The sequence below is a fragment of the Oryzias latipes genome, chromosome 2 (assembly GCF_053564925.1).
Source record: "Oryzias latipes strain Hd-rR chromosome 2, Olatipes_Hd-rR_3.1".
Lineage (NCBI taxonomy): Eukaryota > Metazoa > Chordata > Actinopteri > Beloniformes > Adrianichthyidae > Oryzias > Oryzias latipes.
Window position 1 is genome coordinate 42769133 of NC_136238.1, and position 16509 is coordinate 42785641.

A 16509-nucleotide genomic window follows, 5' to 3' on the forward strand; every position below is an offset into this window, starting at 1 on the left:
ATATGATTTGGGTTCGTTTGAGAAACAATTAAGAAATAAATAACAAGAAAACAGAGTCTCCTCTCTGCCTTTATTTAGTTTTTCCCCGTATAGATTAGAAAAATCCGACTTTCGAGCTGTGCTCAAACGCCTCCCAGCCCACCTTTCCTTTGTTTGAACGTCTGTGTCGAGGCAGACGCGCCGCAGGTCGCTCTGCCCCACGTTCTCCCATGTCTGCGGGATTATCCGCCGAGAAGTGCGGGGAGGAGGTGTTCTTCACGCAGTTTCCCGTCCACCGCGCCTGCCGGGACGGGGATGTGGGCGCCCTGGTGCCGCTGCTGCAGCAGCTGTCGCACCGGGCTCCGCTGACCGCGGAGGACTCCTACTACGGATGGACTCCCATTCACTGGGCTGCTCACTACGGACGGGTAAGCGGCTAGCTTCCAGCTCAGAGACGGACCAGGTTTAGGGGATATCTTCATCCGGAATGTTTCTATTCCGCTCAAATAAACACTCGTCTGTTGTTCTCGTGAGGTTTCTAAAGTAGAACGTGCTCGTAAATGGGTCAGATGACGTATGCAAAGTACTTTTATTGATGTTTCATCTTCACTCGCTCTCATCCGTACATTTGTTATGTCTGGACCACCTGTTGTTAATAAAGTTTTAATCATTTTTTGAAAGCAATGCGAATGCTGAGTTCTGATTGGCTCTACCTCAGCCAATCGCTGATTGAGCGCCAAATTTAAACCAGGAAGAGTTTGTATTGCTGTGAAAAAAGTTAAACAGCTGCGCCTCTTTAAGAAAATGTTTCACTTTTTATTGAAACAAAATCTAAAAATAAATTAATAAAATCAATAAAGGTTATGAAATTATATCAATAGTAGGCTTTATGGACATTTTTAAAAAATTGTATTAATTGTCTGTGTTCCCTGCTGTTTACGGCAGGTTAGCTAGTGTTGTTTTTTGCTTTTAATTTTATTTAATTAATTCATATACAAGCCAAGTTAGGGTGAGCAAACATTTGAAATGCACATAAAAAATAAAAAAAATGGGTAAGGACATGGCAAGAAGGCAAGGCAACAGTTTAAAATAACAATAGTTTTGATATATTTTTGATAAATTACTGTAGTTTTCTTGTTTTTGTTTGAAATGCAATAAGACACTTGAAACATTAGAAAAATAAATCAATTTCATCATTTCTGTTTTTTTTTTTTAAATGCGTTTCTTTCAAACTAGGTGCAAGTGTGTATTTTGTGTGTAAATAAAATGATTTGTCTATCAGGGTGGTGTCTAGTGTTTGTTCTAAAGCTGCAGAAAATGTTCTGCCTAAAGGTTAGTTACTAATTTATTGTTGCATTTTTTATCTTTTATGGGGATATTATTACTTGTCAACTCTGGGAAGTGTGGTTTGATTGCCTTGTAAAATACCATGAATATGATTAAGTGATTTGTTTAGCTGTATGCATAAAAGAACAAAGCCTGTGGTCACATGACTCACTGGTTTGTGTTCATCTTGTCTAGTAGCTCCACCCTTTTTCATATTTTATGGCATCACTTCCTGTTTTTTTTAACTCATCTTTAGAAAAAACACAATTTATTAATAAACGAATCCCAAAATGCCAAAAAAAAAAAAAAAACAAGGTTAGTGTTTTTTATTTTTGGGGTGATTTAAAACCAACGCTATTTTAACCTCAGATTGATGCAAGGGTCAAAAAACGTTTAAAAAATATATTTTTTGCATTTTTTTGTAGAATAATTTATGTTTTATTTCATCCCTTCAGAATAATTACCCAAAAAAACAACTTGTTTTTCTTTTTGTGACAATGAAAGGAAACAGAATTAAATATATTATTTCTGCTCCTTTTACTTCAAAATAAAGGCACAGGTGCACCTTTTTTTTCTCTCAACAATAAACAAAAGGAAAAAAATATGTTGGTGTACACCAACAAATGTGGATTCCTGAATTTAACTTTATAGTATACACAAAACAAACCACTGTTTTCATTGTTAATATTATTGGAATATTACATCTTTGTTCAAATAAATGATTTCAGCAACGTTACTAGCAGTGGCTGTGAGATTTTTTCATACGTAAAGGTTTCAAGTGTGTTTTATAAAATTTTTCAATCATGACTGGAATAAAAAAGAACATGTTTGGGAAGTTTTGGAGCTTTTATTTAGAGCTTGTCGAGGAAAGGAAGTAGTTTTATTGTGAGGTGTACACAACCGTGTATAAAGATACGACAGAAAGGGTCAGGGAGGTCAAACTAAAGAAGCTGGATTGAGCAGCACGCTCATTTGTCCGTCAGCCCGGAGTGCTGACCTCTGACCTCTGGAGCGGAAACACCAGAGTTGAGTTTGTTGTGAGGAACATGTGCTGCGGGTCTGTTCTTCCTCACCTGGGGGGTGAGGGTGGGGTGGGGGGGGTTGTTTGGTGTTTTTATGGTGAAGTTTTCCTTTTGAGCTGGGATCGAGCCTCACCTCCTCCTCTTCCACCTCCTCCTCCTCCTCCCACAGCTGGAGTGCGTGGTGCTCCTGGTGCAGATGGGCTGCGAGGTCAACACCACCACCAGCCGCTTTAACCAGACGCCGACGCACACGGCTGCGTTCGGAGGCCACCCCCACTGCCTGGTGTGGCTGACGCAGGCCGGCGCTGACATCAACAAGCAGGTGGGTCTTTGGGACCGCCCCCTTCCTAATCTGGTCACTCTGAAGTCCTTCATTGGCCCTGAACATCCTCAAACATCTGCTCGGCTTTGCTTTCAAAGCGGATGTTTCCACGTATTTTCAGATTTCTGATTGGACGAGGCGCCTTTATGTATTATTTTTAAATAATACATAAAGTAAGTAACACTAGATTCATTGTTACCTTTCCTGTTCTGTCTTTTCAAAATAAAACTCTACAATCCCTTTAAAGCAATATTTTTTTTTTCAGAGGAAAGGACAGTAATCCGTTTCCATTTTTTTTTAGCATTATGGGATGTATTTTTGTTAAACTGGGCCTTCCCAACATTGGTCCCCCAGAAACGCCACCTGCTAGCTGCCTCTGCTCTAAGCAGTGGGATTGGATCCCCCCAGGTTCTGTGTGATGATCAGTACCAAGTCTAGAACTGGACACCATCGCTCTGACGAGTGTCCGTCTGATTCCAGACGAGTGAATCTCTTTAAAAGCTTTTGCCGTGTCAGCAGAAAACAGCAGGTGAAGCCATCCAGCTCTGCTAAACTCTTGATGACTTAATCTCTGCTGTCTGCCGTTGCTGCTAATCCTCTGTTAGCGTGACTGAGCTAAACCCACAGGGTTCCTGCAGCGCTGCTGCTGTTCTCAAGCGACGCACACCATGTTAAGCGTGGTGTTCACACTGCACAAGCAGGGAGGGGCTTCTTCTGTTTTGTCTTTTTCTGTTCAATAGCGCATGTCTGCCACCTACAGGTCGAAGAGGCTTGTCGAAGCGCCGCAAAACGGTTGGGTCTCATTCCTAGCGTTGTCGCATTGGCGTTAACACAACGTCAGGGGAGTGGCCTTGGTTTGTCTTTACATAAAAAGCAAACGCAGACATCCCAGACATGATCACTTTTCAAACAGTTCGCCTTTCCGTGAATTAAAGGGGACGCCATCCATACGTCAACGCCAAATGCAAGTCCCTGATTGGTTGACGTTTGATCTGGTTTAAGGTCAAATGTATGTTAATGTCCCACAGCCACTACGTCCATTTTGCAAAAGTTGGTCATACATGGAAAAAGTGTGAAAAATTGTGGTCTTCACGTGAAAACTGGACCACATCAAACCACGGAAGAAGTACGAGAAAACCACACAAAGAACGAGTAAACCAACGTAGAACAAGAACCGTGTGTGATTGTTGTGCTGCTCACGCATCAATTACATCCTTTTAACGTGATACGTGCGCCGTATACATGATGTAAAAGTTACACATCGGTGGTACATACATGAAAATCCGTTGGACATACGTGGAACGGTCGTGGAAACTCACAAACATGAGCATGCATCTGGCAAAAATCACACACAATTGCGCAAGATTTGCATAATAATTGTGTATAAACTCTGTAAAACACACATAAACTGCGTAATTCTCAACCGAACAAAAATTGAACAGAAACCCTCGACGGACATCGTTGCACATCGACAAATGACAAACACAAAAAACACTTATAAATGATTACGCGGGAATCACGAAAGACCGAAATTTTATACGTGGAAACTGTGTAGAATGTCCGTAGTGTCTGTGTGACACGACCTTTAACTGGCGACACGGGTTCAGTGGGCGTGTTTTTTGGATGTCCGTAGAGGGCGAAGGAGATCATAGATGATTCCGTAGCTACGCGTGAATGCAACTTTTGGACGTTGTCGAGGACGTAGCTTTAGAAGGCGCGACGCTCTCCGGAATCTTCAGGAAGGAGTCCACGTCCTCAGGTGTACCGCGTGTCGCCTAAGCATGTGTTTGCTGTGTCTTCAGGACTGCGTGGGGGAAGCTCCCATCCACAAGGCGGCTCGCTCCGGGAGCCTGGACTGTGTCCAGGTTCTGCTGATAGCCGGCGCGGAACCACAGTGAGTACACGGGACGGAGCGCTGAAGAAATAAAGAAGTGTGGGCTGGCCAATGTTCCATCCTTTTTTTGTTTGGTTCCACGCACTGCCCTCTCAGGGTGGAACCAAACTGGACCACCTATAAAAACCCCAACCATGCTCCTGTCCACATGTGGGTGCTGTCCTCTATTCTTTTCCTTTTGGCTGCTTAATGAATCATCTGATCATCTCTGCATCGTCCTCCATGTCCTCCTCCTCTACATCCATGATCCTCCCCTTCCTGGCAACAACAGCATCGTAACTAGGCGGGTCCAAACCATCCCCATCAGAACATCTGCCAGCATCTGCTCCTCTGATGGACTCATTCCTGATCCGTTTCGTTCTTTCAAAATAAAAGCTGTGTTTGATCCTCAGCAGGGTCCAGAGGTTTCACACCTGACCGACATTTACAGAAACAAACCGGATCAGATCCAGACCCAAATATGGTGGGAACGCGGTCACAACAGACAATCCAAATACTCAACTTTAGTCTAGTCTTGTTTTGAAAACTCAACAGTTTTTTTTTCTTTGTCTTTGTGGTTTTACTTTTTTTTTTTTTTTTTTTCAAAAAAAAAAACTAAATTTAACTAATCCTTAATCAGAAAACAAAAAGTTCAAAACTTCTAAACAGAAAACCTTTTTTTTAATGCAGTTGGGTTAAATAAAAATATAAAATTTGATCAAGTGTTGAATTTTGAAGACCTCTGATTAAAAATGTTATTTTCAACACGCTATCGTAGCATTTTTCTGACGATGGAGGACATATTAATAATTTGCATTTCTTTGTATTTTTTTTATTTAAATCGCTGTGAATCAGGAGCAGACAAAAAAAAACACTGATAGAAAAATAAACTGGGCGAGCCACAGGCTCCCTGCTCCACTCTGGAATTGGGGCGGGGTTCCTTTCTGTCAACGGTTCCACCCACATCTGGGAGACGAGTTTCTAATGAAGCCCGCTCTGCAGACACTATGTTCTAGAGCCGTTGTCCCCGCCCTTTTAAACTCCACGGACCGGTATGACGTCAGACAAAGTTTGCACGGAACAGTCTTTGAGATATGGTGAATGATTATTGTAGCAACGCTACGACGAAAGAGGAACAGAAACGTGACAACCACACTCTGAGCTTTAGTACTGACACACATAACATTGTACATCGCACAGGTGTGATCACCGCTGCTCTAGAAAACAACATCATGAAAAGACGACTGGGAACGGTTTGAAAACAGATCAAAAGAGGATGGGAGTGGGATTTTAAATAGACTTTTAAGAAAAATAAACTCAAATAATATTCATTCAAATTAAAAATCCTCCAAACCACTAACTTTTATTTAATGCAGTTGAGTTTTCAAAAATAAAAATGTCAGATTGGATCAGACCTTTCCCTTAAGTCCGTGTCACACAGCCACTACGTACATTTTGTGCATATTGCACAGATGAAAATTGGTCATAGGTGAAAATACGTGGAAAAAGTAAGAAAAGTTGTGGTTCTTTACAGGAAATTTTCACAGATGTATCGCGAATGAACCACGTTAAAATAATGGGAGAATTACCAATAAACCACGCAAAGAACGCGTTAATCAACGAAGAACAAGAACTGTGTGTGATTATTCCGCCGTTTATATGTAATTCATTAATGATTCATCTGTCAATTACGTAAATTTAACATGATCTGTGTGCCGTATACGTGATATAAAAGTTATGCATCAGTAGTTCATGCGTGAAAAGTCTGCTAGACAAACATGGAACGGGTCTTGGAAAGACACAAATTTGAGTATGCATCTCGCAAAAATGATGCACAATGCATAAGATTTACACAATAATTGTGTATAAACTATGAATAAATGCACGTGTACTGCGTAAAACTCAACCGACCAAAAGTTTTGAAGATCTCAAAACCGAATTCACGTAAAGACCCGTCGGCCGAAACCCTTGACGAACAACATCACATCGGCGGATAACTAACGCAAGAAACATTTATGAATTATCGCACATGGATCACGAAAGACCGACGTTTAATATTTGGAAAATTTTGGAAATTGTACGTAGCTACTGTGTGACCCATTTGATTGATTTGGACACGAATGTCCCTAAAATTAAGTTCCAAAATGAAAATGATCGACTCTGTAGACTTTTTTCCTAAACATTCCAGAGTCTTGTCCACATGATCACATTATTTTTTAGCTACCAACATTTTTGCTTTTTTTTTTAAAAACCATTTCTTGTGTGTAAAAGTTTATAAAAAAACTGTGAACCCCTTTGGTTGGTTGTCTCTCAAAAACTAAATGTTCTGCTCCGATTCCTCACCTCAGAGAGCCAAAAAGACATCTTTAACCCCTTCCTGCCTGGTTTGTGTCACACCATTTCAAACAGCAGTCTTCAGTGTTTTTTCTCTTCAAGACGCACAGCATGAAGGGGTTGTAATGTTAACTTGACTGAATGTTAGCCTGACTAACTATTACTGGCATGTTCAACGTCACATTTCCCATGATGCTGTTTTGTGTTTCATTCTGAAGAAAACGCATGAGTTCTGCATGTCACATGACTGGTTTCCAGTGACCTATGACCTTTCAGAAAAAGCTGAGAACCTCATGTGTTTCTGCTCAAATGTCATGCTCTGATCCTCAGACTATTCAAGAGGAGACCTGGTTGGTTTATAATTTAAAAAAGGCAAATTTATTAATAATAATCTTATTATTAATTCGATGAATTAATAATAATTCATCGAAGAGTAATGCTAGTTTTCTTCTCGTACTTGTATGTGGTTCTGTCCACGATGTTGGCATAGGCGCTGTTGATCCCGTGTGTTTTAGAAAAATTTGTATTTATCAAATTTATGAATCAAACTTGTCTGACTATAAATGCATCATCCCTTCACTGTGTCGGTAAGAAGAGGTTACTAGGCAACTGTATGGGGGAGGGGCCTACTGCTGTCTCTGAGCACAGAAACACAGATGGGCGGGGTGAGATTTGTAAACACACAGCAAACATTGCTGTCTTTAGTGGGAGTCTACTTCCCACAATTTTACTGCGGTTTATTCGACACTGCGTTCACACCGGGCTCGAAAAAACGCGTTCGTGCGGCCGCTTAAAATGAAAACTCTGAACGTGTGTAAATGTCCGTTCCACATTCAAAACTCTCCCGTCCTCCCGGCGTGGCTACACAGGTTTTTACAAACTTTTGCGGACTCTACGTACAAATTGCGCGCAATTTCAAAGTCATGACGCTAAAGCTGGATTCAGACTGGACGCATTTGGTTCACGTTAAGTAAACCAGTTTGTTTCCCCGATAATCCAGAACTAATTTTCAGTGTGAAAACACCCTCAGTTTATCGGATAGAGCTGTTAAAGAAAAGGCCTGGAACAAGATTTGTGAGACGGAAATCTAAAATGCCACGAAGCAGCCTTGTATCCAATCCGGCTTAATTCTGAATTTAGATGTTAAAGTAATCCTCTGTTTTAGACTGGGAGCAACCAACAGAATCCACTTCTAATTGTTATAATTCTCCCTTGGCATTAATAAACTGATCTATACTGCTTCAATAGGAAACAGCTTTACTTGTGCTCAGCAGCACAGACACACTTATGCATTTCACCGAGTACCGGGGGCGTTTTTTCAACACGTATTATTATTAGTTTAGACCAGTGGTTCCCAAACTGGGGGGCGCGGTGGAGTTTAGAAACAAAGGATTTGTATGTTTGTGTCAGTGTGGGGGGGGGCTCAAAAATATTCTAATCTTCAGAAAGGGGGGCCCTGCAGAAAAAGTTTGGGAACCACTGGTTTAGACTGTTTAGTTTAGTTTAGCTTAGCCATTACCTATTGAATTATATGACTTCATGTTCTTTATGATTCATTTTTATTGCACAATTACTGGTATGAGGCCCGTTGTGATAACTATTATTGTAAGTATTGTGCTGTATAAATAAATTGAATTGAATCTGGAGCACCTTATATATGGTTTAGTTCTGGTTGTGTTTACTGATGTTGATGCCATTTTTGAGGCACTCTGTGCAAATTGTCTGTCTGTTATTGTTTTTTTATGAGTTATTGAATGTTATTGTAAATACTTTGTCCAATCAAGGACTGATATTTGGTAGTGACATATGGATGCCGTCCCTTCCAACCGTTGGAAAATTAATCATGGAGGAGAAATTAATCATTGCAGTTTGTGACCGACCAGAATTGAACAACAGCGAGTGTTTTATAGAGATTCACCAGATCTGCACCGCTTTGAACGGTTGTAGTTCTTAGCAGGATTGCACAGTCCTGATCCATAACATCCGTTTTTCTTTTTGCTTTTTTGTCAACTTTAAAATAAATGTTAACCTTACAATAAACGTTTTCAACAACATAAACATTTTTAGAAGTTATTGCTGTTACACATCCGAAGCTCATTCAACTTCCTTAAAATGCTGTAGCGCAAGTGACGTAATGTTGGCGAATGCGTGGACAGATCGAGTAGCCGTTACAGATCTGGTTGCGACATTGGGCTGAAGGTGCGTTCAAGAACCCACGTTTAGCGCGTTCTTGACCTCGTGTGACATACGTCGTATGTCCATAGTTTTATAAGTACGGTAAACACGCTAATGTGGTTGTACAGTCACTGTAAGCCCAGTTCACAAAGTCTAACTGACAGACCAAAGTATCCTTGACTCTTTAGTCCCGCTTACTGCGTCTTATAGTCCAATGTGCCTTATATAACACAAGTTCCAAAAACAGTTCGGAAAAAATTTTCCAGTTCGGAAAATATGGTGCTGCATTTATCAGACTATTATTGTTGTAAACGCCAAACTATACTAAACTACATTTTGATTCTTGAACTTTTCACTAAACAGAATGTATAACAACTGATATCAACTATCAGTGTTAATGTAAAATCCAAACATAAGGAGAAACTGGAAAATAAAACCTTTTTCTGATGATGGTCAGTATGAAGTAACATTAAGAGAGCTGACATGTTATTGTCACTTAAATATCTCTATTTAGCAATAATCTCAAAAGTTTTTGCTTCTTTTTATTTAGTACGAGAGGTTGTGGTCCATCGGTTGGATCATCTGTGTCAGTGGAAACGCACCATGGGCTTTTCAGCTTTAAATCAGTGGAACACCTGCTGCATTTGAACCCACTACTGTTGTCTATTTCAATAATCTGCTGTTTTGTGTGACCAGAGGAGAACTGTAAACCCTGCTGACTTGGACAAACCAAACTGGTTCTGGTGTTTCTACAGTGTTTGAGTTGAATGCTTTTCTGGATTAATCCCAGAAAGAGGACGCAGTCCCCATTAGGCGCTGCAGAATCTACCTCTGCGCCTCTGCGAGCATCGCAGCTCTGCATCTGGCGAACTGGCGAGGTATTTCCTGAAGAGACTGCTGTTGGTGCTTAAGACAGGCCATGTCATGTGCTTAACTGCATGCCTAAAATGTAAATGTCTCCAGAAAATGTTGTCCAACTGGACGCTAAGCTGTTTACCTTGAAAATGTAATAAAAGTTACTGTAAAATTTCAACTCAGCTATGAGATAAAATACTTTAAGAATTTGTAAACAAGCTTTAAATGGAAGTAACCTATTTCAGTTTTTATTACATTTTAATTCTAGTAAACCTCGTTCACAAAAGCATCTTAACAAGTACTAACATTTGGTTTTAGTCTGAATTAACCATGACAGTATATTGTCTATGAAATATGAATAATTATACTTTTTTTTGCCCATTAAATTCAATTGGAATAGAATTGAATTTTTACTGGTCAATGTCCAAATTTCAACACCACAAACAAAACATAAGTCATACAGCAGTAAAATACAAGTAAAACATACATTATAAACTTTAAAATGTGCTATTTCTTATGTATAATAAAATATCAGCTTAGCACAGCTATTCATTTTGTGCTTTATTCAAGATTATTGTAGCTTTCGTATGCTAAAAGTTAGCCTATAACTTCAAAGATTAGTTTGTTTTAGCTAACGCTTTAGCTGCGGCAATATTGATTTATGATGTATACTAGCTGTGTTTTCATTGCACGTATGTGCATAACTTAATTGAAATTCTAGAAATGTGGAAAAAAACGTTTTTGCAATGACACTGTTTACATTAAATGATAATTATAGGAATAAACACAAACCGATAAGTCATTAAAAAACACAGATGTGAGCAGTACTTTGATACGTTTAGATTTGTGCCACGGCACTAGCGCTCATCATCATGTATCGCACGTGGGAGGGGCTACGGATTAAGTGATTTTTGAGAAATGGTGGTTTTACAGAGGAGCTGTGGATCCAACAAATTCTCGTGTTCCGCAAGTGTTTCCATTGCAGTTTTGCTAAATTTGTCAATTTAGATACGCCTTGAAAATCACCTCCCCCAAGCGCACAACCTTTTTTTTACAATAAATGCGAGTTTTTGGGGGTTTTTTTATGACGTGTTTCCATTAAGCAAATTTAAAATGGCAAATCCACTGTCAGTCAATGGAAAAGCAGCTAGTGCTAATGCTGTAGCTTATATTCTAGTTAGCTTAATGTATTACACAAAAGTGCAGTTAGTTAAACCTAATCATCGTACACGAACACGTTTCCAAATTTATAAATATTTGGGCAAAAGTTCTGATGAATTAACATGTTGGCTAACTTTAACAGTCAGCTAGTACTTGGCATAATATATTGTGGCACTGCTTTAACCAAAGTAAAGTTTTAGAAAAACACATTAGCAAACTTTGTTTGTACTTGTATGTTAATGCATGGATTTGTTGTAAAACGTGTGTGTATTGTGTGTATTATGTGTGGCATATGTGTGCGTGTATTGTGCTGATCATGTTTTAGCTAATACCTGAGCTAATTTGAATAGGTGAACTTACATTAAAGATAATAATTTAGTTAGCATGGAGTTGTGCATCACTAATGTACGGATATGTTTAAAAATGATTGATTTTAATCATGTTTAGGATTTAAAAAAGGCTAACATATTAGCACATTAGCTGTTAATGTATGATGTTTAGTCTGTTTTAACAGTAGATTAGCTTTTGACATCAAGTATTGAAATTACATATTTTTTAATGATTATTCATACTTTTAATATATATACATTTATATTCCTACATAATGTAGACCTTCAAATGTGAAGGGGTTTTTTCTTTTTTCATTTTATCAATGTAGAAAAATAAGTTTATTAAATTAAAATGATTGTATGGCAGCACAGTAAATTACTGAAATTTTGGGGGTCTTCGTTAACCTTTGAAGAATCTCACTGACTTTATGAATAACTGGCTGCATATTTAACCAAACCAGTTTAGTCTAAACAGTTGTTTTTTTTCTTGGACCGTAGCGATTAGTGGGGAGTGCAGAATAGCGTCAAGTTTGCTGAAACTCCCTGTCTCTGCTCAGTTTAAGGAACGCCAGCGGACAGACGGCGGCAGACCTGGCGCACGCCAACGGCTTCCACGATTGTTTCTGCTTCATCTCCAGAGCCCAGACCCGCCTGGGCCACCTCAGGGAACTCCACGCCCACCTGGCGCAGGGCGAAGACCGAGGGCCCGCCAGTCAGGGGCCACCTGGCAGGAAGAGGCAGCAGAACACCGTGGAAGGTCGTCACGTAAAGAAAGCAAGGCAGGCTGATGGTAAGACGACCTTCAGATGATCAGACCGGCCATCACATTCAGCAAAATTTTGTTTTTAAACCAACGTGTCATCCATCAAAAAAGTGAAGTTCATATTTAAAGTGTATTCAGCCTGATGAAGGATCTATAGACCCAAATATGTCAGAATAAACCATCAACAGCAGGAAAGGTTGTTCAAAACTCTTTAGCTTCCTTATTGAAGCTGAGTGGAGCCAGGCAAGTCCACCAGGTAGTTAGCTAGCTACCCAAGCTAACCTGTTTCCATTCATTTCAATGTAAACAATCTGACTTCACAACAGAAATGTGACTTCTTCGTCTTTTTTCTTTACCTTTGTAGTTAGATTTAATATCTGTGATGATAAATAAACGTAAAGATTTTATCTTTGGAATGACCCAAATGTGGGCGTGGCTTTAGAGCTTTGGACCTGTCGTCTGTCTGCAGGTGTATCGGAGCAGATGAAGAGCAGTGCAGGTGAGGAAGAGGAGGAGGAGGAGGGCATGAACCTGGAGCAAAGCTCTGGTGAGTCTGGACCCCCTTTTTCTGTGGTGAGGCCCTTGAAGAGCTTTAACAACGTTTGTTTCTAAACGATCTCAACTCGTTCAAAACTTTTATTTTGAAGGAGACCACACCAAAGCCACCGTGATTGGCTGTACCCCTCCTCCTACCCCTCTGTCTCCCATGCTGGGAAACGCAGAGCAAACCACCAGCGTCGCTCCACCGCTGGACAATCGGAATGCCCGGCGGGCGCACCAACCCTCAGCAGACATGTGCGGCTCGCTGCACCTGAGCGGCGCCGTCAACCACCGCTCCGACTGGTGGAGCCTGATGGAGGCGGGTGGCGGGGATCTGCTGCAGTACGGACACTTCCACGGCTTCGGAGACACGGCGGAGGACCTGAGTGACGGTGGCAAGCCATCGCCTGCGGGGACTCCCATCCTCCTCCACTGCTCCTAGCTCCTACAGGCTGGAAGAAACGATTATTTTGTCCAAAGACGGCTCCCAGTTGCCATCCTGATGTTCACTCGACTACAGTTCAGCCCACTGTTTCCTTTTGTTTTAGTGTTCTCCGGGACTGGAGGGTTTAGGTCCGTCAGGAGTTCTGTCCTTCACCAGCTGAGAAACCCCTCTCGTACCAAAGGGAACGTTTGAACCCCCCCCCCGTCTGAAGTATTGATGTTGTAGGTCAGGTTTACGCAGAGCTGTACTGTAATTCTCTCAATGCACTGAAGACCTGTGGGGGCAAGCACGCCGTCCCCAAAAACTGCCTTACAGCAACACAATGAAGCTCATTTTCTACCTGTTCCTGCTTTTTCCTGATAATAAACTAGTTTTGCATTTTCAGACAAACTCCAGTCTTCTGTTTTTCTTCAGGTTTTGGAAGATTTGCAGTCAAACGTTGACTGGTTTCGACAAAACGCTTCAAGAGGTTTTCACGTTTCACAACCACACGCAGTCATAAACGCGATTTAAGACTTGGAAGAGAGGCTTTTATTTTGATAAATCTATCGCGAAAGCAGAAATGGGTTTTCGCCATCTTTGACTGTTCCATCAAAGCTACTGACTTCACCCATTGAAAACATCTCAGTTCTTGCTGTGACTGAATGAAGTCAATTTTGTTGCCAGTTTTTTCGCAATACGCTCGCTGCCATGTTGGAGCCACACGTCGTCTGTAAGCACTGATTGGTTGGTTGAGTCAATGTTTCCATGACAACCACTCTCTCCAATCAGAGAGCAGGCTTCATGAAGTTTGAACATTAAATGTGGGGCATTTATTGAGGCATCTGATTGGTCCGTTTATAACTTGAACTACAGAAAAACCAATGATCAAGAACATGTAAAAAAATCTATATCAGATCAAGAATTCTAACCAATAGAATGAGTAATGGTTCTCTATTTCTCTTTAAAAAAAAGTCAATGGGTTTTTCCGGGTAGTTCCTGTTTGAAATGCCAAGGGGGAGGGGCCACTCAGTCAGGTTCTTGTATACAGTCAATGGTCGCCATCTACCACCAGACATATCTCCAAGCCAGTCATTTAAGATCTCCAAAGGTGAGAAGCCTTTCACAATAAGGTTCATCATCACTGTTCCAGTAAACCTTGTGACTCGATGTCTGTCACTGTTAAACCAATGGCATTCGTTTTTTTTGTGTTTTTGCAACCATAAGTCTGTTGTCATGTCAACAGGAAGTGAAGCCATAAATCTTTCCCCCAGCCATCATGCTCATAAAGTCCACCGGAAGGGGAGTGTCGCTGCTGGAAGGTTCCATCTGTCCAGTGGACGTGAAAGGCAGCACATTGACGCAAGATATCTAGCTAAACAAGATGGCGATGCATCTCAACATGGAGGAAAAAGGGACGCCACATTCCTTTGTTTACATTCATCAAAAAATGAAGCCTTGTCTTTTGGACAGTCAAATTAGCAAATTGTTTGGTTCAGGTTTGACTTCAGTTTACTTTAAACCGTCGACAATAACATAATCCAAGAATTGTCTGAAGGGAGGAGTTTTGAAGAAAACAGAGGACCACACGTTTCTTTTTGTATTTTTATTTAACTATAATCGTTACAAAACTCTCGCAGACACAACCACACAATGATGCAAGGCACAGCTCTTCACAAAAATAAATAAATAAAATTTACAAAAAAAAACGTGTACAAATATAAAGATATAGAAATCTTTCATCATAAATTGCAGATCAGTAGCCAGTCTTTAGCAGATTTACAAATGTCATCAATAAAATGACTTGAGTTCTGAATACATTTCAATGAGGATAAATAGGCTACGTTCACGCTGCAGGGATTAATGCTCTGATTTTTTTTTTAATTCGATTTTTCAGACTGTCGTGAAAAGATCAGATACAGGTCGCATAGGGGCAAAGATAATCGGAGTTGGGTCGTTTCAGCCTGCAGTGTGAACGTAGCCATAGAGTGTGACTTCATTTTTAAAACACAGGAAACTCTGCTGATCTTTTTATGATAATTTTATGATATTTCCCCAAAATCAGGTGAATGTTCACTAATTTTTCTGTCTCTTTTGACAACTTACTGTTATGAAACAAAATATCTTCTTTTGTGAGTGGTTGAGGTTAATTCTTTGACTTTTTACCAATTGTGAAAATCTCGCCATAATCTTTGGATCACGGGACATGAAAAAAAAAACAGGTGTCTGGTTGTTTCTGGGGCTGTGTGACAGAGAGCACACGGATCATCCTCAAAGCAAATCTACTCCTCAATGTGTCTGCAGATGGGTAATAATTGTTATAATTTTGAATTTTGATCATTTTGGGACCACTGGCCATTTTATGAATTTCCATAGTTGAGCACCGGATGTGACAGGTGTCTCAGTTATTTTTATGCCAAACTAGCGGGCACTTTTCTGTTAAAGTCATGGTGATTGTCTGCATTTTTTTTAGCAGCTGCTATGATATTTTAAATACATTTTTATTTTCTTGTTTAGCAGAAATTGTGGGTAAATTACACAAATCTGGGTTTATCTACCAGGTTGATATTTTAAAAATTAGCCCTTGTGCTATCTTAGATGACCCCTCCCTTCCATTGACATGTTCTCCCCATGACAAAGGTGGATAAAGGTGGAAAGATTTCATGTAATCCATGGACACCAGTGAAGATCACAAATCATTGAAGAAAAAAGGTTCAGCGCACTGTCTAGTGGGTCTAGATGACCCAACTCCCAACGTTAAAGTGCCTAGGATAGCACAAGGGTTAAGCAATTTTTCATCTGATATTTTTTAAGTTTTTTGAGCAGCTTTTTTTCATTTTTAGTCTTTAAACTGCTTTTTTAAGGTCATTTTCATTCCAGTTCCTATAGATTCCCATTTTTCTTTGATCCTCTCTTGAATTGGAGTGTTTCCAGTGTTGGATTTGCTGCATGTAGATTGGGTGATGCAACCAGATTTTCTGCTGGGGAGACTAGAGTGTAGGTTGAGCATCATCTGAAGGATGAAGAGGAAGAAGAAGGTCTGACTGGAAGGAGATGGTCCTTCAAAACCCACATGAACCTTTTAGTCCACATATTTTTGCCAATGTTTGATAGTTTTGATCAAGACGAGACAGACGTTCATAGGATTGTCCTTCCCACCTTCAGAGAAGATTGAAAGTTCTGAAAGAAACATCAGATTAGATTTTATGGTTTTCTGCTGTCGTGTACTTTTATTCGGTCCCTTCAGATGAGCTTTGGGTGGGAGACCACCATGGTTCTGGATCGTGGTCACTTTTGGCTTCTCCTTTGAAAACATTCATGTTTTCAGCTAAAAGCCTACAAAGAAAACAGTTTTTAGGTTGTGCCAGTTTATTTATTTGCTCCAAGCAGTGATTTTTTGAAAGTT

The 16509-nt window shown here is 40.3% G+C and overlaps 1 protein-coding gene across 1 annotated transcript; it reads left to right on the forward strand.

The window, feature by feature from the left end:
• The first annotated feature begins 133 nt into the window (after positions 1-133).
• On the forward strand, positions 134-13514 carry ankrd10a (ankyrin repeat domain 10a). The gene is made up of 6 exons (XM_004086018.5): positions 134-407; positions 2497-2649; positions 4452-4543; positions 11934-12166; positions 12609-12686; positions 12787-13514. The coding sequence occupies exons 1-6, from the start codon at positions 210-212 to the stop codon at positions 13119-13121; spliced, it is 1089 nt and encodes a 362-aa protein (XP_004086066.1). The 5' UTR covers positions 134-209; the 3' UTR covers positions 13122-13514.
• Positions 13515-16509: the final 2995 nt, after the last annotated feature.